This window comes from Amia ocellicauda, chromosome 1 (assembly GCF_036373705.1).
Source record: "Amia ocellicauda isolate fAmiCal2 chromosome 1, fAmiCal2.hap1, whole genome shotgun sequence".
In the NCBI taxonomy this organism is placed as follows: Eukaryota; Metazoa; Chordata; class Actinopteri; order Amiiformes; family Amiidae; genus Amia; species Amia ocellicauda.
In genome coordinates, this window is record NC_089850.1 from 6885560 (window position 1) to 6910099 (window position 24540).

At 41.1% G+C, this 24540-nt stretch overlaps 1 protein-coding gene across 3 annotated transcripts; it reads left to right on the forward strand.

The window, feature by feature from the left end:
• The first annotated feature begins 747 nt into the window (after nt 1–747).
• LOC136755035 (structural maintenance of chromosomes protein 6) lies at nt 748–23805 on the forward strand. 3 transcript variants are annotated; one of them, XM_066711429.1, is made up of 27 exons: nt 748–1137; nt 2028–2168; nt 2412–2529; nt 2733–2838; nt 3171–3307; nt 4665–4726; nt 5887–5967; nt 6375–6476; nt 6709–6828; nt 7421–7519; nt 8184–8330; nt 8614–8702; nt 8935–9099; nt 9201–9379; nt 13299–13500; nt 14752–14866; nt 15353–15513; nt 16732–16867; nt 19337–19417; nt 19596–19766; nt 20351–20488; nt 20760–20905; nt 21262–21387; nt 21762–21867; nt 22202–22354; nt 23193–23290; nt 23449–23805. In XM_066711429.1, the coding sequence occupies exons 2-27, from the start codon at nt 2040–2042 to the stop codon at nt 23555–23557; spliced, it is 3276 nt and encodes a 1091-aa protein (XP_066567526.1). In that variant the 5' UTR covers nt 748–1137; nt 2028–2039; the 3' UTR covers nt 23558–23805. The 3 variants fall into 3 exon arrangements, with proteins under 3 accessions (XP_066567526.1, XP_066567693.1, XP_066567609.1); XM_066711596.1 differs by lacking the exon at nt 748–1137 and adding an exon at nt 1144–1352; XM_066711512.1 differs by lacking the exon at nt 748–1137 and adding an exon at nt 1144–1319.
• Nucleotides 23806–24540: the final 735 nt, after the last annotated feature.

Genomic DNA, 24540 nt, shown 5'->3' on the forward strand with positions numbered 1-24540 from the left:
ACTCCGCTGAAGGGAGCATGGAAGCACAGGCGGGGCTGCGTCCCAAATCGCACACTTGTTCCCTCGTTCCCTTCCCTTGCGGGGCGGAATACTATGGTGGCATCTTAAGGGCTGTCCCAACCCCTTAGGGAGCGAGTGAAGGAGCCTAATCGAGCCATAAGGTGATATTAATGAACAGTGTATTTCAAAATTATTATTATTATAATTAAATACAGAGACCGATGACAAGAAAAGACTGCGTAGGTACTTTTTCGGTCAAAGGAAAAGGCGCTGAATGCTGGCGCTCAAGTGAGTCCCATTGAGCGCTTTTAACTTCACCCTCCTCACTCAAGGGCACACTCTGTGACGTCAGCACAACGTCACACTAAGTGTACACTTGTCGAAGGGTGTAGGGAGCAAGTGTGCGATTTGGGACGCAGCCCGGCTCGATTAGGCTCCTTCACTCGCTCCCTAAGGGGTTGGGACAGCCCTTAAGATGCCACCATAGTATTCCGCCCCGCAAGGGAAGGGAACGAGGGAACAAGTGTGCGATTTGGGACGCAGCCTCTGTGTCAGTTCTCTCTCCTGCATGTCAGTAATCTGCATCCGGGACAAGTGCAAGAACCGGGAAGAACACAAAGCGTCCAAATGACGAAAAATATTGCTGAAATGAGTGGGATTTGCGACACAAACGAAATAAACGATAGAGTATAATATGAAACGATAGACGTTTTTCTATTGTCACACGATATATATCGTCATAGCGCACAGCCCTAGTAACATCCAGTTGAGCTGCAGATCCCTGCTCGGAGCATGCGCATATATCGCCATGACAGCACACCTCGGGTAAAACGTAGCCACCTTTCGTAGTGCGGGTTAATCGGGAAGTTACACTCGATGTCACAAATTACTCCTGAAGTTACCTGGATAAGCCAGTTACCTCACTTCGTAGTACACGCCCAAGCCCTTTAAATTACATTTTACAACATGTCTACACACGCCCAAGTGCCTCATACACTCAGCGTGCGCCTTTATTCGCGGCGTTACGGTCCTTCCGCCTCCCGGAGTCTGCGCAGTGGGCATCGCGCTGTGGGACAGAGCGCGGAATCCAAGCTCCGCGGGATTTGCCCGGGATCGCTGCTGGGGCGTCGAGACGAAGTAAAGACATCTCTATTTGTGTTTGAATGCAATTTTTAAGCTCCACAACGGCCGGACCGTGTCGCATTATTGTCCACAGGAAACGAGTGAAAGTCCTGCTGGGCATTTCCGACACCGCACTTCAATACGGCCCTGCTGGCTGCTGCTGCTCGGGAAAACTTTCTCTGCGGTGCCGGGCAGCTGTGAGCAAAACATCGTTTTCATTGAAAGAGCTGGTATTGGCTAATAACATATAGATACATAGTGTAGTCGCATTGATTGTGCGCAGTACCCGAGTTTGTCTGTCTATAACTACATTGCCATTGCTTGTGTGTGTTGTAGTAAAGCATTCGTAGAGTTTCAGTTTCGGTTGTGTAAATGGCACCACACCGCACACTGACCTTTAATGAAGCAGTACTGGTGTGCTGTCAGGATATGTAACTGGCCGGGCGCCTGTATTTTGGGGGTAAAGAGGGTTGTGGTCTGGAAACAGTTACACTGGTGCTGTGTCAACACGCAGGTGGTATTTCCAGTTCTCTGGCTGCTGTTTTCATTAGGTGACTAAGTCGTATTAACCCTTGCGTGTTAATCAATAGGGATGTTCAGCAGCCAACTAGCCCATTGATATGATCTGGCAGCCAGAATTGCACTTTTGTTTTTGAAAATGGTTTTTGGGTCAGTCATTGTAAAGAGCAGGAGTTGTATTATTTGCATACGGGTTATAATAAATTGAGCTTTTTAGTCTTTCCCCATGCCTACGGTTTTGGATCAATTTCAGCAACGGCACCGATTCTTTCCAGTGCAGGAGATCGTAATAATAATAACTAAGGACGTGGTTGAAGAGCTGGCGTAATGAACCCGCTGTGGTTAATGCAGTGTCATAATCTAATGGTATGTCTTTTCTGTTTCAGGATTGAAAGGACATGTCTAAACGAAAGCACAGCTCCTCAGCCGGGACCTCGCAGAAGCGCGCCCGGCCTGCACAGCCGGAGGAGGCGGACGAGGAATCGGATGAGCCCCGGGACGTGCACCCCGCGCACAACACACACCTGGTATATACAGATATAATTCGTGTTGTATCGCGATTATTGTCTTATATTCTCACTTGCACTGCGAGATCATATTTGAATGCGTTGTGTTTTGTTTAGTTTTGATCTGCCTTTTTGAAAGGGGATCCTCCACTGTGGGGGAGACCTGCTATTCAGACACCAAGAGAAATTGATCACTGCACTATTCTTCACAATTTTTAATGCATTGAATCGTACCCATTGTCATCTGAATTTTCTTCTTTCCAGACTTCAGGGGAAGTTGGCATCATCGAAAGCATTTCTTTGAAAAACTTCATGTGCCACGCTCTGTTGGGACCGTTTACTTTTGGGCCAAACGTTAACTTTGTTGTTGGAAATAATGGGAGTAAGTTGTACTTCTTTATATATTCATTTATATTATACGTATCCTTTCCTGAAAAAAGCAGTTCAGTATTTGATCAGTATAATTGTGTAACATGCATCAAAATGCCGTGTAGATGTCCAGATTGATAATTTTCTCCACTGCTGTGTGTTTGGGCAGCCTGCTTTAAAATAGACAACCGTCTTTCCTGTTCTTCTCAATACTAGGCGGTAAGAGCGCTGTCCTGACGGCCCTGATTGTTGGCCTTGGTGGAAAAGCCCATGCGACAAACAGAGGGTCCTCTTTGAAGGGATTTGTGAAAGAAGGAGAAAGGTAAGGAGATGTCAACTGTGTGTAACGGTGATGGGATTACTATAATGATACCTTCACTTGAATCACACATTCTCCACTAACAGGCACAATGTTTGTAAGATGCACAATCTGGAAATCAGACTGTAAAAAATGTAATCATTGACTTGCCCACTAATCAGAACCTTCTCCTGTTTTAAGTAGAAAGTGATTTCTAACCAAACATTAAACTAATAGGTTAGCTTGTATAGTTGGTAGTTTTGATTTGGTCTAGGCCTTCGTTACATTATATTTAGGCATTTGACATCAAAATACAGTGTGGGTATTAAGGGGTGTGTGTCTGTTTGCATGTGCAGCTCTGCAGACGTCTCGATCACTTTACGCAACAGAGGGCCAGATGCCTTTAAACCTGAGGTATATGGTGATGGCATCATCGTAGATCAAAGGATTTCCAGCGATGGTGTGAGATCCTACAAGTTAAAAAGCAAAACAGGTAATTGAATTGTTCTTTTTAAAATGTTTAAACTTCGTAAAATAAAACTTGAAAACGTGATGTCGAAGCAAGGAGCTGCACTGACCCACCCACAGCAGGCTCCCACATCTCCAGCGCTGCAGCCTTCCACACACTCTGGGAGGATTATTATTGTATGGCCGACTCTGGAACTGATCCGAACGAGGTTGAGCGATATCTCTACAAGCCGTGTATCCCACCCGACCTCTGCACTGGTGGAAAATCAATGACAGAAAGTACACCAAACTCTGTCCTGTGATTTCGTTGTTCACTGTATGAAATGGTAAACCTTGAAATGGTTAGTAACACTTGCTCACGGCTGGCATTCGGATCATTTACAGAAATGTGCAGGTGTTATATATTCTTCTAACTGAGGCCTTCGTGAGCGATGTGCACGATAAACAGTGGAACAGAATTTATACATTAGATTGCATACAGAGTGTAATTGAAACTGTTGCTTGCAAGCATGCTCAGTTGTGTGCTTCATGGAAGGTGGTTGGGGTAGCTAATTTAAAAAAACTAAAACTGAAAGTAGACATTGTTTAGTACACTATAGTTAGTATGGCTTTAGGGATACCTGTATAAGAAATGTCTCCATTTCACTCATTGATGTCAGTCAGAAAGCAACTTTTACAATTTAGTGTCCTACAGTTATGTCACAAGATATTTAGTTGGTTCATCCGGAGGCCACGCGTCTTTTCACTGGCTGAAGTCACGTTTTTGTAATGCGGCTCGTGTGCGTTTGATCTCATGGTCACCCTTTAGCTCTGGGCATGCAAATGTTCGATATGCTGCTTTAAGGGTTTTCTTTTCCCGCAAGAAAGAAGACTCCAGTCCGGACTACAGTAGTACAGCTGCAACACACAGGCACTGTCTGTTAATACACATCTCTCTGCTCTCGGTGCACAGAGACAGTTCTCCACTGTGTGTTTTGCGCAGAGTTTCAGCAAAGTGCATTTGGCGTTCCTCATCCAGACTCTTGTTTAGTCCAAGTGTTCAGAAGAGGAATGCCAAACGTTTAATTTCATTAATTTTAATAACCATTAATTTCATAGGAGTGTTCTCTCATTTCACCCATCTGCAGCAAGAAACCTCAATTCTGCGAGTACTTTATTAAAATAACAATTCTTGTGATTAAGACATTCAAGAGATTAACTGTAAGGTTAATACCAAGGTCTAACTGACTGATATCACTCCCCACTCCAGGAAAGTCACAGGCCATGTAGGCCCTTTAACAACATGACGTATTTTCTAAACCACTTTATACATGATGTTTTAACCTTTGGTTTTTCCTTCGTCTGGCCTGCCTTATTGGACTGTTATCATTCTTGTTTTTAAGGTAATCTTGTGTCGGCGAAGAAGGAGGAGCTCATCGCACTTCTGGATCACTTCAACATCCAGGTCTGTGTCTGGCTTGTGTTGGAATGCATTAAAGAACTGGACTTACCATCGTGTTGGCCATTGTATCTTCACTAGAACTAAAACTATCCATCAGGCTGTTCATTTTTCATATCCAGACATGGCTGAAAATATTGGTACCCTTCCACTTTTAAAAAAAAACTTACAATTTTCTCTGAACTAAGTAGAAATTGACAAAAGTATTGGTATCCACCGTTCTTTATTTCACATTCAATAGAACAGAAACTTTGCTTTTGATTTATGACGTAACATATTACTTTAAATAGTAAAACAAATGAAAATGGCGTGGACAAAAATATTGGGACCTTTAACCTAATATTTCGTTGCACAGCCAATCAAGCCCTGTCTGTAGCTCTGAATGAGATTTCTACACTTCTCGACTGGTAGTTTGGCCCACTCTTCTTGAGCAAACTGCTCCAGCTCTCTTAGGTTTGATGGGTGCCTTTTTGTGATGTACCAAAAAGCTCTAGTTTTGTGTTGTCTGTCCAAAACACAGTCTCCCAGAAGGACTGTGGCTTGTCCACATGCATTTTGGCAAACTCTAGTCAGGGTTTTCTGTGTTTCTCTCTCTTGAGAGAGGTCTTCTACTACGGAGCCCATTTTCATTCAGACAGCGACGGATGGTGGGACTTGAAACTTACCTTCTTTCTAACCTCTTCAGACCACTCTCTGGTTGTCCTTCTCTTTTCCATGTTCAGTGTGATACACACAGTGACACAAAACGGCAGAGTGAGTACTTTTCTCCATTTAAACTGTCTGAATGAGTGATAATGTGATTGAAGACACCTGTGATACTAATTAAAATAGAATGGTCTGCTTGAGGTATCACTACAATACAATTATTTCATATAACTTCTAAAGGGTATCAGTAATATTGTCCAGGCCATTTTAGAATGTTTTCATAGAATATGCAAGAATTCAGTTCTTCTCACAGTTTTTTTTTTTTTGTTCCACTGCAAGCCAAAGACATGCATGTATGGATGACAAAAGATCTTTTAATTTCAACACTTTTCAGTGCGAATGGTGCATTATTTGAAAAAAATGCAAGGGTACCAATATGTTCGGCCACGTCTGTATATTGTCAAAAATGAGTTCAGCCTGAAATGAATGTAATGTTTGCAACATCCTCTGTATTAATGTAGGTCGATAACCCCGTGTCCATTTTAACTCAAGAAATGAGCAAACACTTCTTACAGTCCAAAGGTGAAGGGGACAAATACAAGGTAAGACGTGTTCAGCTCCTGATTAATGACCACTATATGAACGTAGATGATTAGGAAGTGGTTGTTTTGAGGCACATATACTACTTTAGTCTGTGAGATAATAATACAAATAATAATGATAAAGGTAATATAACTAAGTGATCTTCCTGTCATTAAGAACTTATCCGAAGAAAGTGGATAAATACAGGAATAAATGTTCAAATAAATAAATAAATACATGGACATTTATCTATTTAAACATGTATTGATTGATTTCAACTTGTATTCCTGTATTTATTGATTGATTGATTTTACCCCTTTCACTGTGTATTTATTTTTATTTTTGTCATGGATAATCCTCCATAAATTGTAAGTAATCATTACATATTTAAATAACTTGGTGATATTTATGTCCCCTTTGATTCTAGTTCTTCATGAAGGCCACTCAGCTGGAACAGATGAAGGAAGACTACACTTACATTATGAAAACCAAAACCGTCACACAGAATAATATTGAGAAACATGAAGAGGTAAACACTGCTCTCCTGACATCCGCATGAAAAACCATGCTCTTATTGTCAAGCATATTAGAAACTTGATTTGCGTACATAAGTATGAAGCTAGAAGTTGAATAAAGCATTTCCTGTGACCACACCTTCGCAAATGAGACGAGTCTGACTTCCCACAAGCTTTGCAGAAATCAGAAAACACAATTTAAGAAAGATGATAAAGACATTGGCTGCTTTTTGTAATGTCTTGTAGAGTCTAGATGATCTGAAACGTCAGTACTTAGAAAAGGAAGACAAGTTCAAGAGCCTGGCGTCTCTAGATGAGATGCACGACAAGCTGGAGGAGCTGAAGCACCAAATGGCCTGGGCTCTGGTAAGAAACCACGCCATTCACATTCAGTCCTAACAGCTCATTCCTACACTAGAACAGGGAGATGAATGTGAATATATATGAATGAGTAAAGTGTCTGATGTAATCTGCCCATGGGGTCTCCTTCTTGGTCTCTTCTCATCTCATGGGATCCATTCTTGAGCTGCTTCTGTCCACCCCGGGTTCGTTGTTCTTGCAGTGTGTCCGGCAGTAGGAAGATTTTAACATCTTCACTCTGTCAATGACGTTGCATACTTTGTTTAGTTCTCAGATACATGTCTCTTCTTGTTATTCCAAGCTCACATCTTTCCCTGCTTCTTTGTGTTCACAGTTTTTAATAGCATGCCGTTATTTGTCAAACCTCTCCATGTTTTGAGTTGTTTCTTTAATACTGGAGGCATCTGCTACATTCAGCATTTTTCAGCTTCTGTACATGTGAATTGCAAGGTTTAAAAACTGAAGTCCAGCTGTCCAGGTTCCTTTCAATACTTAAGTCTTTATCATCCGGTATTGATAGCATGATTGAGTGCATCGGCCTATTGCTGTGAATTCCTCAGCGTCCAGTTTTGACCGTCGTTTGACTTCTTTCCCAAAGGTAACTGAAATTGAAAAACAATTGCAGCCGATGAGAGAGAGGATTTCGGCTGAAGAAAATGGCACCGTTAAGTTTGATCAGAAAATAGAGGAATGGAAGGTAATACTGTATTTAAGGTTTGGTTATTATAGCCTCCAGTCCTGACTACATTGTGTTTTAAGGGCTCCTGTTTTCTGACCTTTTGATTGTAATTGATATTCAAGTGTTCTAGCAAGTGCTGTCCTCAAATATAGTGCTTTTCATTTTTAGGGATGTTTGTATTATAGCCTAGAGTATAGGTCACAATAGGAACTGAAATATTCCCAGCTTGTTGTTCATCATATCGGCTAATGTTCAGAGGCTTCAGATTGTACTGTACCATTAACCTGCTTTCCATTTTATTCAGATATCCACCATTTTTAACACCGCTCAAAACAGAAATGTAATCTGTTAATTGGTCTTTTAACTGTTTTTATGTAAATTTGATTTAAACTCATGTTATTTCTCAAATTGTTAGTGTCATGTTCATGTAGATGTCACCGAGCTCTTTTCAGACCTTGATTTCTCCAGAGACCCCACATACACAGTTCATTGTCCTGAGGTCGTGGGTTTTTCTCTTATTGGGGCCATGAGACTTGGGCAGTAGGAGGTTGGCCTCACAGTGATGTGAATTTGGGTTTTCCTTGCAATGGTCTTCTGGTCATTTCCCCTGAATGGACACATCACCTGCAAACATACCCCTCTCTGACAGAGAGCCTCTAAAACAGGCCATTTCTTTCCCCAGGGCAAAGTTGTAGAAGCTGAGAGGAAGTACAAAGCTTACTTTGATCAGCTGGAGAGTGTCAGTGAGAGGGTGCAGGTCCTGGAGCCACAGTGCCGATCTCTGAAGGAGGAATCCCAGGCCAAGAGCAATGCCTGCAAAGCTGCCGAGGTATGTACGATGGCGCTCGTTTTCGCTGCACTGTCTTGAGTTTGGTCACATGACCATCCTGTGGGGTTTTGGATATGTCTCAGTGAGAGTCCGAGGGAGTCTGCTCTTCTAAAAAGCTTAGATGTTGTATTTCGGACTCAGCCCAAAGATTGTCATGTAGGAGTTTGTAGTGTTGCCATAATTGGCAGTCGTATTTCTCCATAATCCAAACTGAGATTGTCAGACCTATTTGACCTTCGTTAATTGCGGATTTGTGTTTAAATGGGTGTTTTCTTGTCATCAGGCTGCTTATCATCGCAATATGACTAATCTGAGGCACTTGGAGAAGGACAAAGAACAGCTGACTAAGCGCATCAATGAGCTCAAGAACAGGTATCTGGATTGAAGTGGTTTGTGTTGTTTTTGCTTTTTATTAATCAGAGAATGCATGTGTGACAGCAGGTGCTCACTTTCATTAATTATTCTACTAAGGAGCAGGTTTATAACAATGGAGGGAATTATTTTTTACATTTCAAACCTTGAAGCCGTTGGTGTTTGTTTACCCCATTGAAGAGGCCCCTCCAACATGAGAGAACGTGTCCAGTGAAACCTCTTTTCTTCGCAGCGTCAGCCAGTCCACCGAGGCAGACCGGCTGCAGAGACTGGACCGAATCAACCGGCTCCAGCAGGAGCTGCAGGCTTTGAGAGACCAAGACGCCACCCTGAGTCAACAGCAGGACCAGTTCCAGCAGGTCATCGGGAAGTACAGAGAAGAGGTGGCCAAGTTGAGGTGACTGTGTCCGGCTTGTAGTCTGGACTCTACCTTCCACACTTTGTGTCCCCAGTATTGCCACTGCATTTGGGTTTACATTTCGCCTGTTTCTTCTTTAGACGTGAAGAGCAAGATCTTCAAAGACAAACTGAAGCCAAGAGGAGGGATCTGAGGGACATGCAGGCCAGTAGAACGGATAAGATTAAAAGGTTTGGGGTGCAGATGCCTGGCCTGCTGGCAGCAATCGATGATGCCCACAGAAAGGGACAGTTCAAAGAGAAGCCCATTGGACCTCTCGGTAAGACCTTCAGTAATTTAGTTACATCGGCTGTTTCTCGACGCAGCTCTCGGGCTGTACAGGGCTCTTCATGTAATGCTGGGCCAGCTGCCCCGTGTCGTTCCTGTCCTGAGGAAGTGACAGTGCAGGTGTACGTTTGGGATGGAAGCTCTTTAGGTCCCAGGATGGTGACAGATGATGCGAGTCTCATTTACACATGGATTAGGAGGGGACATCTGAAATCTAACCTCCTTCACATGGGAACAGTGATTTAATGTGACTGGAGTTAACAAACTCATGCCGTTCCCCCTACAAGGCAGCTGGTCAGTTAGGACAGGGGTCTCAACCCTGGTCCTGGAGGAGCCCCTACCCTGCTGGGATTTGTTCTGAGCTCTCAATTACTTAATTGAAACCTTAATTTAACTAATAATTTGCTTACATTTGACTTTTTAAATCATGTACCTGATAAAAAGTTGGTTCCTTAGCCATACTATTTAAAATATTTAAAAGGAAATTTAGTTCAATTCAATCAAGCGCCGACATTTCGAACTACCTACAAGCGCTAAAGCCGGTCATTGTAACTGATAGCTCTTTAACAGCTGCGATATGATAATCAAAGACAATCCATTGTATAAAATTCAGACGTTTTATTCATGAACTTCAAATCCAACATTTACATAGCACAAATGCAGTATTCAGGGTTCGTACGGGTGCTTGAAATCCTTGAAAATGCTTGAATTTTAAGGTGGTATTTTCAAGGTTGTGAAAGTGCTTGAATTTTGAATAAAGTGCTTGAATGTGTTGGAATTTTCTGAATATATATTTTTAAAAATGTGCTAATCACTGTCATAATAAATCGGCAATCTGATTAAATGAATTGACTTCTGGATATAACTACAGTGGTTGGAGAGCCAGTTGATTGCTTTATGCCGCAGCAAGTATTACTCCTGTTGGATGTGCGGGTGTGTTTGACGCGCTGCGAGTGTGAGCCGCTGAGACAGCGTGGCATCAGCGCCCAGTGTGCAAATGTGCCGCAAAGCTGCCGTTTTAAAGAGGTGGCTCGATAAAATTGAATATACACTAGAGTTAAAACAAGGTCCATATTTGCGGACAGCATTGTAAGGTTTGCAAGACGAATATTCAGGTTTTCACTATTGGAAGTCTGCGACGTCAAACGTAATTTCTCTTAAGTTGCTTAACTTTTCTTTGTGTATTAAGACTATAGTATATATAGGTTTTCTGCAAGTATATACATTTTGTAATTATGTAAATTAGACAAAATAAACATATAAAAGTACTAGAATATGACAGAATAATCCTTTATTTTTCAGACATGCACAGCAATAAGCACAAACGCAACCAAGAGACAGAATAATAACTGTTGCATATGTGTATTCAATTGATCATTGTACACGAAATAGTCAATAAACATTGATTTAATTCGAATTAAATTACTAGAAAGATAGATCGATAGAATATGCTTTTTCAGACTAGCAAAGCAATAAGCATACCAGTAGAATAATCGCAACACAACGAGAAAGAGACACTGATACCTTCGCAGGGGAGGAGTGTCATTCAGCACTGGCACAGGGCAAAAACAAACTAAACAGTTTCTAAAATTAGGTCATAACCTAGCAAAAACAAAATAATTTGTCCAGTACAAGGTATTTATATATTTATATATTATATATATAGATAGATAGATAGATAGGTTATATCCTTAACCTAGTATCGGTGATGGTCTTATGTTATGGAATCTCTCTCGGCTATAAATACTTTGCATTAGTATCTGCTGGTCTCTTCTTTTTTATTTTTTAAATAAATAAATAAATAAATAAATAAATGAATGAATGACATGTTGCTGGTTTAGTATTCGTATTAAAAAAGCAGACACCAGCAGGTACTAATGCAAAGTATTAATAGCTGAGGGAGATTCCATAACATAAAGACTCACTGTTTACTGTGCTAAGGTTATAGGAACTTATAGTTGGTTGTTTTGAAGAGAATAAACATGATGCTGTTTTGACAGTAAGTGAGCATATACACTGAATATACATGGATTGACTCATAGAACTTTGTGCTCTATTTTACATTTGCTTGTTGAATGTACATGGAAGTTCAGTAAAGAAAAGTATTGATGTAGTTTTTTATGTTTTGCATGTTTAAAACAATTGTCACTAAAGCTTTAATTCAAACTGAAGTTACTGTGTACTGGTGTTCACTAATTGTGACTGATTTATATGGATTTAATATTAACCTGATTTAAGCCAGGTAACAACACAATGCCAAGTGTACATGAAGGCTCTCATGAAATATGTTTGGTGTTACAGCATAATAACATCTAATAGTGTGGTGAAATTATAATTTAATGTGCTTAGTTCAGTGCAGAAAAGTGTGCATTTTAGATGAGAAGGTTTAGTTTAACAAGGCTGCAAGGTGCTGGAAAAGCTTTGACCATGCACCTTGAAAGTACTTGAATTTGACTTTTGAAAAGCTGTACGAACCCTGAGTATTTAAATTTGAAATATATCATAAAACATTAATATTATTGCTATAAATAACAACACACTTTTTTTTCTAAATGCACACACTGCAGTCAAAACATGAATAACTATGCATCATACAACAAGCAAAAAGCTCAAAAACAGCATACAATAAGAGAATGAAACAAGTGTAAACGTAAATATTGGAATAATGCTCAAAAGCAATATTTTATAGTTCAAAAATAACTATTGCATTTATCAAAACATAATTGTACACTAAAGTAAACATTTTCAACATCGTGTAAACTTTGTTTTCAACATACACTGCTTTTATTCACTGTAGCTTTGTATTTCAAGAAGCAATTTAGCCTGCATACATGACAGCTTGTACAGTCCACACAAGACACGTTTCTGCACTTTCCCTGCATGAGCTCATACCTCACACTGCATTTTGACAGCCCTCTCCAGATGAACACTTTTGCTCCACGAAAATATAACATTGCAATAAATGCTCCTCCGCTGATAATGTCCGTGAATCATTATTTTGCGTGCGATGTGCTGCATTATTGCACTCTGTACTACATGCAGTAGCAATCGCGTATTGATCAGTAGAGTAAAAGAATTTGGTGCCATTTGAACCTGGTGTTTCACTCGCAATGTCTTCACACTGGCACAAACCCACGAATCATCACTGTCATTCCCAGTATCACTGATGCCCCTGACTCAGTCATGTTCATATACACGGCATGTCCAAAACGAGCTCTCTTCAGTCTCCGTTTCCAATCCATGTGTATTTGCGGGTAATCACTGTATCTACTCAATCTGACTACAGCTGTAAGAAACACCTGTAATGCTGTACAATGCGTGTGTTTTTCAAGCACATGATAGACTGTAGACAGGTAGAGATCCCCACTTGAGCGCCAGAATGACTGTATTGTAAAGGGCAGGCAGGATTATGCGTTATATTTGAGTTATTATGTATTTAAATGACTGGTCAAAATAACCTGATTTTGGCTATTCTAGGTAAATGTGTTTATAACTTATTTATGTTCGCGTTCATCCAGCTGAAACGCTGTAGGCATGTTTATTACATATAGTTAGGAATAGTCACGAACGTGTATGCACAGTGTATTTAGGAACACAGAGTAATTCAAATTTGAATAACCAAATCGATCACAATTGACCGGCTCGGTGCTTCCAGTGTTAAGGATAAATCAGAAAAAATAGTTGGAGTGATAAAGAAAAGTTTTCTTACTGTGTGATGGGAAATAACTCGCTTAACCAATAGGAGTCCTCAGCAGATTTTGCAAGGCAACTACAACAAGCTTTTTCATTTCAATCATGTGATAAGGGTGGGCTTGGGGGAGGGTAAAAAGCGTGTTGTGTGTGCTACTTGTGTCTCACTGGGTTTGGTATTTGATGAGCTTTATCTTATGGGTTTGGGATGTATATTTCAGGGTTCTGCATCCGGCTGAGAGACCCCATACTTGCCCTGGCCATCGAGAGCTGTCTGAAGGCTCTCATGAACTCCTTCTGCTGTGATAACTATAGGGACGAGAAGATCCTGCAGGCCATCATGTCTCGACACTACAATCAAGGCCGGAGACCCCAGATTATTGTGGGCGAGTTTTCACGCACACTGTACAACATAAGAGACCGGTAACTTTTTAAAAATATATTCAGAACTTGAAGCAAGTAGTCAGTCAGTGTTTAAGATGAATTAATACCGCATACATTCAAAACAGTATCTCTCAAATTTTAAGTATTTGATGTAGATAATTGTGGAACAAGTTTGTCTGGAATTCGTGGGACAGGAGTTCCAGTCAATTCAAATTGATTCACATGGAGACCCTGCGTCTAGTCAGGAGCGCAAGGCCTGTTGATCTCCTGGTTACAAGCAGTTATATTACCCACCACAAGAGTCCCATTGGAGTAGACAGCCAATAATAAAAGTGTACACTCTTGTGTAATAGTGACGGTTCCACAACTTGCTTACATCTTAAACTGGAAACTTAAATCTCGTTCCAAGATGTAGGAGCTGCTCAGCAGGTTTCAAGGTCTTGTTCCCACTGAATTCTGTGGGTTTTCTGTTAAATTTGGAATAAGAAATGCTCTCGACAATGAACACAAAGGCAGAGTGCTCCTGGCACGTGAAGTGAATTAATCTCACACACACGATAAAAGCATTGATCATTCATATTGACCCCTCAATCTCATGTAGTGTGTGAAAAAGAGGAATGATTGAAAGCAATGGCCAATAGTTTAAAACAATCTTTCCAATACATTCCACTTCATACAAATTAAAAAGACATGTATTATTGCTCCATATTTTGTTTTTATTTGTATTTTTTAAAGTACGGTGGAAAAATTAACATCACATTTTCTTTTCAAAACCTATAATTTGCCAATAACAATCATAATTATTTGTGATACAAAGTGATGAAAATGAACGTTGGTCTGTGTCAAATGAAAACAACCAATAGAACAGTAAAGGTATAAAACACATTTGTAATAATTCTGTGAAGCCATTAGGGAAAAGGTTTCTCTCTGTAAATTGAAAACGTTCATTTACACTCTGTTTCTAAACTGCGTGTGTTGGTTTCAGGATGACATTTAGCAGAAATCTCTTTAAAGCACTGCTGTGTGCTGTGGGGCAAATGAAGGGCGTTGTCATGATCGACAATATCCTTCTTGTCTGAACTGCAGCAGCTCTCTGTACTGAGAGAGGAAACAAAAGTCCTCTTGCTTCTCAAGTGACATCCTGTTTGCAGATATATGTCTAGTTCATTATCCAGTGTGAACAGGAGAACCTCGTGTAGGTTTGGGAGTGGATGAGTCATGACCAAGTCTCTTTTAAATGAAATTTCACTATAGATGCATGATTGATTTAAACCTTTTTTTCTTTTTCAGAGCCGTCAATCACCCAGAATTCCCCACTGTACTCCAGGCCTTGGAAATCGAGGATCCGGTTGTAGCAAACTGTCTCATAGACATGAGAGGCATAGAGACAATTCTGCTCATTAAAGTATGTATTTTGTATTATTATTATTTGTATGATTGTTTCTTGTTTTGCATACTCCTGCGGTGGCTGTCATTTACAGTTATCGGTTTGTAATGCTAGGATTTCTTGCTTCTTATTTGTTTTGTTACAATAAGTTATCTTCTGCACTGAAAGTTGCATGATGAGGGGGTGTTACAACGTATAATTGACATGAAATACTTAGTATTGTGAATTATGAACAAACTGAACAGACTTTTTTCAGTCATAATGCACTAATCTCTGATTTTTCTGACAAGATAAACCGGTTTATTTTCACACGTACCTTCATGGACACCTTTGCTTTGGTCTAACATTTGACCCCAAAAATGTGAAACCAAAATCATTTTGTTCCCAGCTGTTCTGAAATCAAACCGATCACAATCGATTTTACCGATCAAACCCGTTTTGTATCCTTCCGGGGGACCTGAATGAGCTGTTGTGAAGCCCTGTGTCCTGTGACTGTGCTTCCAGAACAACAGCATGGCGCGTCGTGTGATGCAGAGTGGGAATCCGCCCAAGAACTGCCGCGAGGCGTTCACTCAGGACGGGGACCAGGTCTACATGAACCGCTACTACTCCTGCGATCAGAAGAGAGCTCTGTACCTGAGTGGGGATGTAGAAGAGGAAATCAGGTTTGTGTGTCACTTCAGGATGCATGGTTCTTGCTCTCAATGAGAAGGCATTTCTTGGGTTCTTGGGTTCACTTGACCAGAGAGATGCAGAACCCTTGGGGTGTCAAAGTTATTTTCGCAGGCTTGACTTGGACAGGAGTACGTTAATTCAAAAGCCTACGAAAGGCTTTTCACATACACATTTTGTGAACCTCCTGTGCAGTGTGGAGCCATTGATACTCAAATAAAATAATCTATAGAGAGAAAGACTTGGGCCCTGAGCAATGAAAAGCCATATGCCTGCTGTAGACCGTATTCTAGAAATCAGGATCATACAACATCACATGTGCATTAAGGCCATGGAAGGCCATGAAAATCCTTGAGATTGACAGTACAGTCTGAATACAGAAATGGGTTCGACTCTTGTGAAGAAGTTGTAAAGACAAGCGCAATGTGGACGGTCATGTGTAGCGCTTGTCTCACCGTACTTTTCTCTGGTGTTAATTGGGGGACATCTATAAACTGGTCAGATTACAGAAGCAAAGTTGGTAGTTAGTTTGTTTGACTGATCTGGCATGCTAACTAAAGTCTAGGTTCTGTTCGTATGGATTAGAACAAAGTAAGATGACTAACCTAACAATAAGACTTTTAAGGCCAGTTTGTAGCCCTTCGTACGATTGTTGTTGAAGAGCAATACGACTTGTGCCCATTGCCGTCTTGTCACTGTGCTGTTTATAATCCTTACCGGAGAGCCGCAGCATGGGTAAAAACAGTACCCTCCTGGAGGCTGAATCTCCTGGATCCGATCTAGGGGATGGTAGTAATATGATAATAAAATGTGAGGTTATAGTTTGCTTTTTATTCAGTTTTATTTTTAGACATGTTTATGTATCTCCTATAACTTTTGTTTTGAATATAAATAAATATGTTGAACGTAACGTGAATAATTAATATTTTATGCAGAGCCTTTGTGTTAATAACTGTTAAAAGGTAAAAACAATTCAAGCAAACAGAAATGTAATAAGTATATAGTATACAAGTGTAAATAGATAGTACAATGTACACAAGAAAAAAAAAAAGCTAAATTGAACCTGAAGTGTTCATACAAGTTTGTTTAATTTGTTTTGTGAACTCTGGACTGTGAGTGACAGTGTTGTTTGTGTACCACTGTGGGATTTCATGTCTGTGACATTAAAAGCTTGTTTGAGATTTGTGGTGAACATGTTTTTACTCTTCCAGACAAATCGGTGCAGAAATCGAAAATCAACTTGCGCACATTGCCAAGTTCAATCAGCGAATCCACGCGTTAGAAGATGAAATAAGGAATAATGAAAATCTGCTTCGAAAAACGCATGAAAATAAGAAGAGAGTGAAGGTGATTATGATTGAATGAATGGGGGAGTCAAACTTTTACGTCAAAGATGAGTCGACCTAGATCTGTTTTTTAATTCACATAATGGTGTATATATAAATATATACATGTGTAACAAATAGGCCAAACTGTAGGAGGAAAATCAGTTGCTGGTTAAAAGCTACTTTGTCATATTGAAAAACACAAAAGGTTGAATGTAAAGAAGCAGACTGCTTTCTACTGTTTCAATTGCCAGTCTGATGAGATCTACCAGTCCCAGCTATGAAATGTATGAAACGGACACTCAGCACTGAGTGTGGACCTGTCCACTGTGATACGCAGTTGATACCCACACACCAAATCAGTGACTATACTCTTATAATACAGTGGAGCAATAACAGGTTTTCCATATTGGAAAACTGGAAATAAATACATTTCCTACCTGAGCGCTGGCATTGGGAGGAGGCGTTCCTCACAGTATGGGCAGTAGCAGCTGGATGCAAGCCTCAGGCAGGCCACGAGGTGCTCATCAGTCATGGTAGATCTGTGCTTGGACCTCATCTTCATGTGAGAGAATGCAGACACGCATAGGTAGGCTGATCCAAAAAGGGCTGACAAGTGGAAGGCACATTTTCTTATTTTGGGATACTTTCCCTTCATCTCAGTGGTTGCCCTGAATTTAATCTGAATGCCATTTTGAAGGGTGAGAATTTAATTCTCCACTGCAGTTGTGTCTGGGTGAAAAAGTGATCCCACTTTGGAGGCAATGTCATCCACATATCTGTGCCAACAGGCTCACTTGATGCAGTCAGTGAAGCGTCTGTCAAACTCTGACGAGATGCTTTGAACTGACTGTGCTGTGTCTTAGTCCTGACACTCAAGATCTGAATCCATATTTTGAAAGTTACGCAGGTCCTTGTGTTGCAGTTTACAAGAGCAGTTGCTTTTAAAAGCGTTCACAGCTGATCATGTCGATTTACATATTTATTTTTTCTTTGCAGCTCTACATTCAGCTCATTCAGCATGTCAGTTAGGTCAGTAAGGAAAGCTAAATCCAGGAGCCACTGTTTGTCCTCTAGCTGAGCATGTTCTGCATGTTTAGACAGCTTGAGAAACTCTTTGATCTCTGCAAAAACGTACATCTGCTCAGCCAGTGCACTTCGGTCTCCTCCGAGTGGGTACAGAACAGTAAGCAGGCTTCTCGCTCGAGCACACGATCTTCGTGGCCACATCCATCACCTCGTTCAGGTTTAACATTTTTCTGTGTTATCGCATGTTGGTGAAAAATGCAATGATAATGAAGAAAGTCCTGAAAAGAGTTATTCTGTTTGCACAATGCAATTAACCCACTAATACAACCTATCATAGCAGGCTGGAGACCAAACGGCAGTTGGATCTTGTTAGTGAACTCCATGAAAGCTAAACACTTTCACGTGAAAAACAAGTATCGTTCTTCAGTTTATCCTCAAGATCCTCCACTATTCCCTCATATCGCCATGTCCTTGTATTTCTGGTTTACTGAATGTCCTTGATGGCAGCCATAATTTCAGTCTTATTCTAAAAATCCCCAAACAGTGAGTCTGCAGCCTCAAAATATGCCTCCTTGACCATCTCTCCATTTTGGAACGACTTTTTGTGCTTTGCAAGAATGTGACTCACACGATAGGGTGCTATGTTGCTGCCTTTCCTTTGGTAGTAGGACAGGTAGAAATGGACTGCTGTGCTGCTAGTTGAGATTTCAGTTCTTGCACCTTTCTTTTTTGTAGTTCACTCTTGGCTGGGAAATCCCTCTCATGGGTTTTGTGTGTGTTTTTGAAATGCCGTTCTAGGTTGCCCTTCTTTTCGATGGAAATGTTAGCATGGCAGATACACACAAAATATTTCCAGAGTTGTTAATTCTAGAAGTTTCAAAGAGAGTGTTCCATTGGGGAACTAACAGGGAGACTCAAAGAAAGAAAGTTTTCTGAATTTGATTCCCGAAGTATTGTGGTGTGTAATTAATATTACCTGTTGCGATTTTAACAGTGAGAAATAAACAATCAATCTGTGGAAATGAATAACATCGCTTTAAGAGTGCAACCCTCCACCCTTCTTTTTGCACTAAACCTGTGTATTTGATACAGTCTAAACAAGTGGGCAGGGACTGGTCAGAGTTTGTCAATCAAGCTTGTGACCTTACAGGCATTGATGTGAGTGGAGGACTGTCAAAACTTACAATATGAATATAGATTGTGCTTATTCTAAAAATCATGTCGCGATCGAATGGTTGGACATCCCTGAGTTAGGGTAATCAAAACTAGTTTCTGCATACCAGGCTTACAATACAATTGATTCAAAAACAAATTAAAGGGCAAGACGTGTAGAAACTGTGATGATCAGGCTTAGAAAAAAACATGTATTTATTTGTTTATTCAGATTTTTCCCCCCAATTTGTTTTCTTTCCTCCTCCTTCTCCCATATATCTTCATGAACCATATACATATTTCTTCCCAGGACAATATGAGAAAAATACAATTTGAAATTGGTGATCTGCAAAATGTAGAGGAACCCCAGTCGGAGGACATCAACACACTGGTACGTTTGCCATTTTATACGGTTGTTAATAACATTAAAAATGTGCTTGATGAGTGCACACAGTACGAGTCTGTACGACCAAAAGACGACACAGTGCCTTCCAAAATAAATCCACCTTTGAGACACAATAAGCATTTCCTGTTGTCTTCTGACAGTATGACTTGTGTTTGTGGAACAGGAGGAGGAGTTCCAGGACATCTGTGTAAAGATAAATGCTGCTAAACAGGACAGCGAAAACGCCAAAATAAAGCTCAATCAGCTAAGAAGAGTATTGGAGGAGGCGGAACAGAACTACAGAAGGCATAAGGAAGAAATTAGTAACATAAAAGAAGAGGCAGATCCAATCAAGGTAGCTTCATGTTTTTGTTTGTTTGTTTGTTTATGCTTTTGTTCATGCCCTTATTGACACTCACTGTAGTAAACTGTAGTAAACCAAGCTTAAACTACAGTAAAGTGTAGGAGAGCAAAGTCAAATCATGGTAAAGCATGTAGTACAAAACTAAGACAAGGAAAGAATAAGCATAATGTAACCATGGGATAACTGCCAAATTACTGCAGACTGATTGTGTTGGGTGATTCTTCTTTATTTTCTCAGATGGAGTTTCTAATGCTTTAGATCAGGGGTGCATAACACGTCGATAGCCGAGTACTTGCAAGTCGATCGCGGGAAGATTTTTAGAAATAGAATAATGTTCCATCAGACCCCCCCCACACCGTGGTTAAACTGCCGTCAACCCCCCCCGGCCAGATGTTAAACTAACGTCAGTAACAACTGGGGACCAAGGTTAAACTAGGTGACACCACCGAGCCTCAGCCTGCTGGTTGGAATGGATCGCCTGCATCTCAACACTGACTTAGAGCAGCTATTGGGAGACTTGTCTTGTTCCCACACGGACAGGACTGCTTTCACTTTGGCCTCCTTAATTTCCACAGGATGAACTCGGTAAAGCTGAACAAGAAGTCGAAAGAAGCAAACACCACGCAAAGCACTATGGCGACAAGCGCAAGGCCCACGTCAACACAATCCAGAGGTTAAAGGCAGACCTGGACTCCAAGGAGACGGAGCTGCAGGTTTGTGGTGGCAGGGCTGTGAAACTGGCGTCTGGGTGAGAGGAAGTGTGTCAACTCGCTGGTTCAGCAGTGACATATGTTGATGTGTTTTCAGGCAGTACAGCGGTGTTGAAAATGGATCCCGCCTGAGGCTGCGAGAGGCCAGGCTTATTTCATAATCGTAGTTCATATTTAGATGTCATTTTCTGAAAATACAATTTGATTTAAAAGCGAATGGGTTTGCTGTTAAATAGAAGAGGCTGTTTTTCTCAAGCGCTCCTATTCTCGCCAGGCGTCCATCGCGCAGGCCACGGAGATCTGTGCGGAGCGTGTGGAGGTGCGGAGGACGGCCAAGAGCCTCGACAGCGAGATGAATCGCCTGCGGCAGAAAATCACTTCCCAGCAAGACCAGCAGGGCGACCGTGATGAGATCATAAGGTCAGGCTGTTGCCCTGTGTCCTTCAGTCTGACGTTGAAATAACCCAAAATGTTTTTCTCGTATATTGAGGTCATTGGTAAATCATGAAAACTGGCACAAAGGCCCGTACAATTACATTCATGTGTTTTCATACTGAGGAGAGTAAGGAGGAGGGGAGGGACACAAACATCCCTGCCGATCATTTTTTTGTACCATTAGATGTTTTTACATTAAAAAGGGTGGTAAACGTGACGGTTCAGTTTAGGGAATATGAGCCACAGTGTCGAGCAGTAAGTACAGCTCTTGATTCCTAGTGTGTTTCATCTGTTTGTGTATTAACATGTCATGACATTTGCTGTGTGTTGTCCTTGAACAGGCAGTACCAGGAGGCAGTAAACAAATATAAACATATTGCACTGCAAGTGAAAAACCTAAAACGGTTCATCTCTCTGCTTGGCAAGATCATGAATGACCGACACAAGGCCTACACGGAGATGCGCATGTAAGTGGTCCTTGCTCTATCAAATAGTCTCGTCTCGTAGAGGCTTTAACGTATTGTTAAACTTCAGGTTATTTATAGTGCTTTTTATAGACTTTAATGTCACTATTTTACTGCTTTTGTCTTTTTTTTATTTGATAGTGTAATTAAATCAATACATTGTGTATAAAACATTTTTGTTAATCTAATGAATAGTGGTAATGCTCAGTGTTCTTGAAAGTTGTCTTATTTGTTCAATCCACTCTAATGTGTATTAATCATTCTCTTAGTTCTGGAATTCTGGTAAAGTAAAACTCTTGAAATGGACCCAGTCGGATTGCATGTGTTCTGGGACGCAGCCCTGTGGCCCTGTTTGTAATGACTGCTGTTTCTGGCAGGTATCTCTCTGTGCGGTGCAAGTACTACTTCGACTCCCTCCTGTCGCAGCGGGGTTACTCTGGGAAAATGTCCTTTGATCATAAGAATGAGACGCTGTCCATCGCGGTAAGCAACAGCTTGCCATGAAACTGCATAGTCGAGGCATTTGTATAAGAACAAGCTGCATCGGAGCTCACTTTAGTGCTGCACTAAGTTAATATTAACCTACTGGAGTGGTGTTTTCTGGGAGGCTACAGAGTGACTGATTTATGGTCATTGACAAGTGAAATGTTAAGCACATTTGCAAGAGTTTCTACTGATAAAACAACACCCCTCCCCCCATAGTGCTGATTTAAATGATAGAGAAACCTGCAGCTGTAATTTTGATACATCAGTCGAGTAATGTGTTGGCTGCAGCGCTCGTTCACCAGGGGGTGTCCTCTTGCTGCTGTCTCCCCAGGTCCAGCCGGGAGAGGGGGACAAGGCGGCCCTGAATGACATGCGCTCGCTGTCTGGTGGGGAGCGCTCCTTCTCCACCGTGTGCTTCGTGCTGTCGCTGTGGGCCATCGCAGAGGCGCCCTTCCGCTGCCTGGACGAGTTCGACGTCTATATGGTGTGTGATCAGTTTTATATGTGCTGGAACCCATCCTAACGGTACGGTCGCTGATGGGTAGTGAGAGCCTCACACCTCTTCATCAGTGTAAATGTGTTTTCCATTTGCTTTTCTCTGCTTCAGTTTGCAATCTGAAGGTTCTCTGACACTTCCTCAACCCCCCATCATTAGGCAGTTTTACTGGTGTTAGTTTTGCGTGATGTTGTGGGTATTTTAAACCAGACTGCGCAGGGATGAGCTCTTTGTTTAGTGTGGCAAGGGAGCCCCCAGCATACAGCCTCAGTGTCACAGCAGCCACTCTAATCATCGTGGGTTTGAAAATGTGTACCCCCATTAAAGGATTCATTGTACTATGTCATATAATCATCAGTCCATTTTTATTTGTATAGCGCCCTTCACAAGGCAGCCACAGAGTGCTTTACAGAGTGATATAAATAAACCTGTAACATTTCAAATTAAGTTTATCTAAAATAAAGTTGAATCAAAGAAAAACAGTCCTGTTCAGGGTGTGTCCTGGCGCTGCTGTACGCTCTGTTCTGCCAGTCAGTATTGGCTACGAAACTCAAACAAACATGTTGTAGTTAATATATTGTAGTTTTCCATTCCCCCTGTTCACCACCTGGCCAGGCTTGCTCACACATCCTCCTCGGGTCTCTGTTGTGTTTGTTTTCCCTCATTAGGGAGAAACTGGTGTTGCGGTTTATTAGGCCCAATGAGTTTTAAGATGTGAATGGCAGCATTGCTGTCCTCGACCTCACAGAAACACCTCTGACCCAGGAGAAGCTGCTTTGTGATCAGTGTGATGTTCTAAGCTAGCATGACTTTGGTTTCTCCGCAGGATATGGTCAATCGCAGAATCTCCATGGACATGATGCTGAAGATTGCAGCGAGCCAACGCTACCGCCAGTTCATCTTCCTCACCCCCCAGAGCATGAGGTACTGCCGCTGGTGCACTGTTGCGTTGAGCACATTGCTCTCGTGATGCTTCAACTTCTGCATTCTGTGCAGGAGAAGGGCTTTAAATGACAATGTTATCCCTTCTCTCTCTGCTGTAACTCCGAGTCAGCAGAGCTAATGACTGTTGTGCCGTTCAGTTCTCTTCCAGACAACGGCTTGATGAGGATCCTGCGACTGAACGACCCAGACCGAGGGCAGACAGCGCTGCCGTTTGGCCGGAGGAACCAGGAAGACGAGGAGAAGTGATGAGGCCTCCGAACATCTGAACGCAACCGGAAGCCTGCACTGTGGTTCTGGGGACTGTACAGAGTTAGCAAAGGAAGGAAAAAGGGGGCGTTAGTTCTGAAATTGTTTTTAAATATTTTGATTCGGAGTTAAAATGTATGTACAGAAAAAAGGTGTATATAATTGTAATCGAAATTGTTATATTACAGAGATCTCTTTCATGTTCTGAAAGAAAGTATTAGAAATAAAGTATTTGTTTTAGCTGTTAATATGTGTTGCTTTGCAGACTGTGGGAGACGGTTGGGTGTCCGTACAGGGAGACCTCTGCCCCGGACCGCTACAGAATACAAAATTAGGTGTACGCAGTCGGGGTCCCTCAATACGGGGACCGACCAGAAAGAATAGCTTTAATAATCAACCTATAGATTGTTGACTCGCCGCAGAAAGTGTTCATTGAATTATTTTCTTAAACAAATTCTCCACATTTGCCTTGTTCAGCATCCTTACAAAATACGTTACACAAAAGCATATAGGTATAGATTTATTGTTTTACTCCTACTTGTTTGTTTGTTGGTCATCAGTGCCCATTGTATTTATATACAGTACGTTTAAGTATGTTAACAAAACATGTACTTAAAATAGTCTAAATGCCATGAAATGTGTGTGTATCCAGCTGCTTCTTCAGATTTCATATTAAAAACATTTTCGGGTTAATCTTAAGCTGATAATACCTTAATCCTAAAATGAATGGCAACAGTAAAATGCAAAGTGTTGAACTTAATGCTACTAAATGCAGTGGAAAATAATTTGTCACACATGTAAAACATTCTACATGCATGCCACAAACACTTTATAAAGCAGTTTAATGTTAACATGTTCACATGCTTTGTATTACTCAAGTTTAAATGCATGCAAGAAGTTAATCACAAATAGGTATAAACTATTGCATAAAAAAAAAAAAAATTCAGCTGAAGCACTGCAAGTCCAATTATGAGTGACAGACG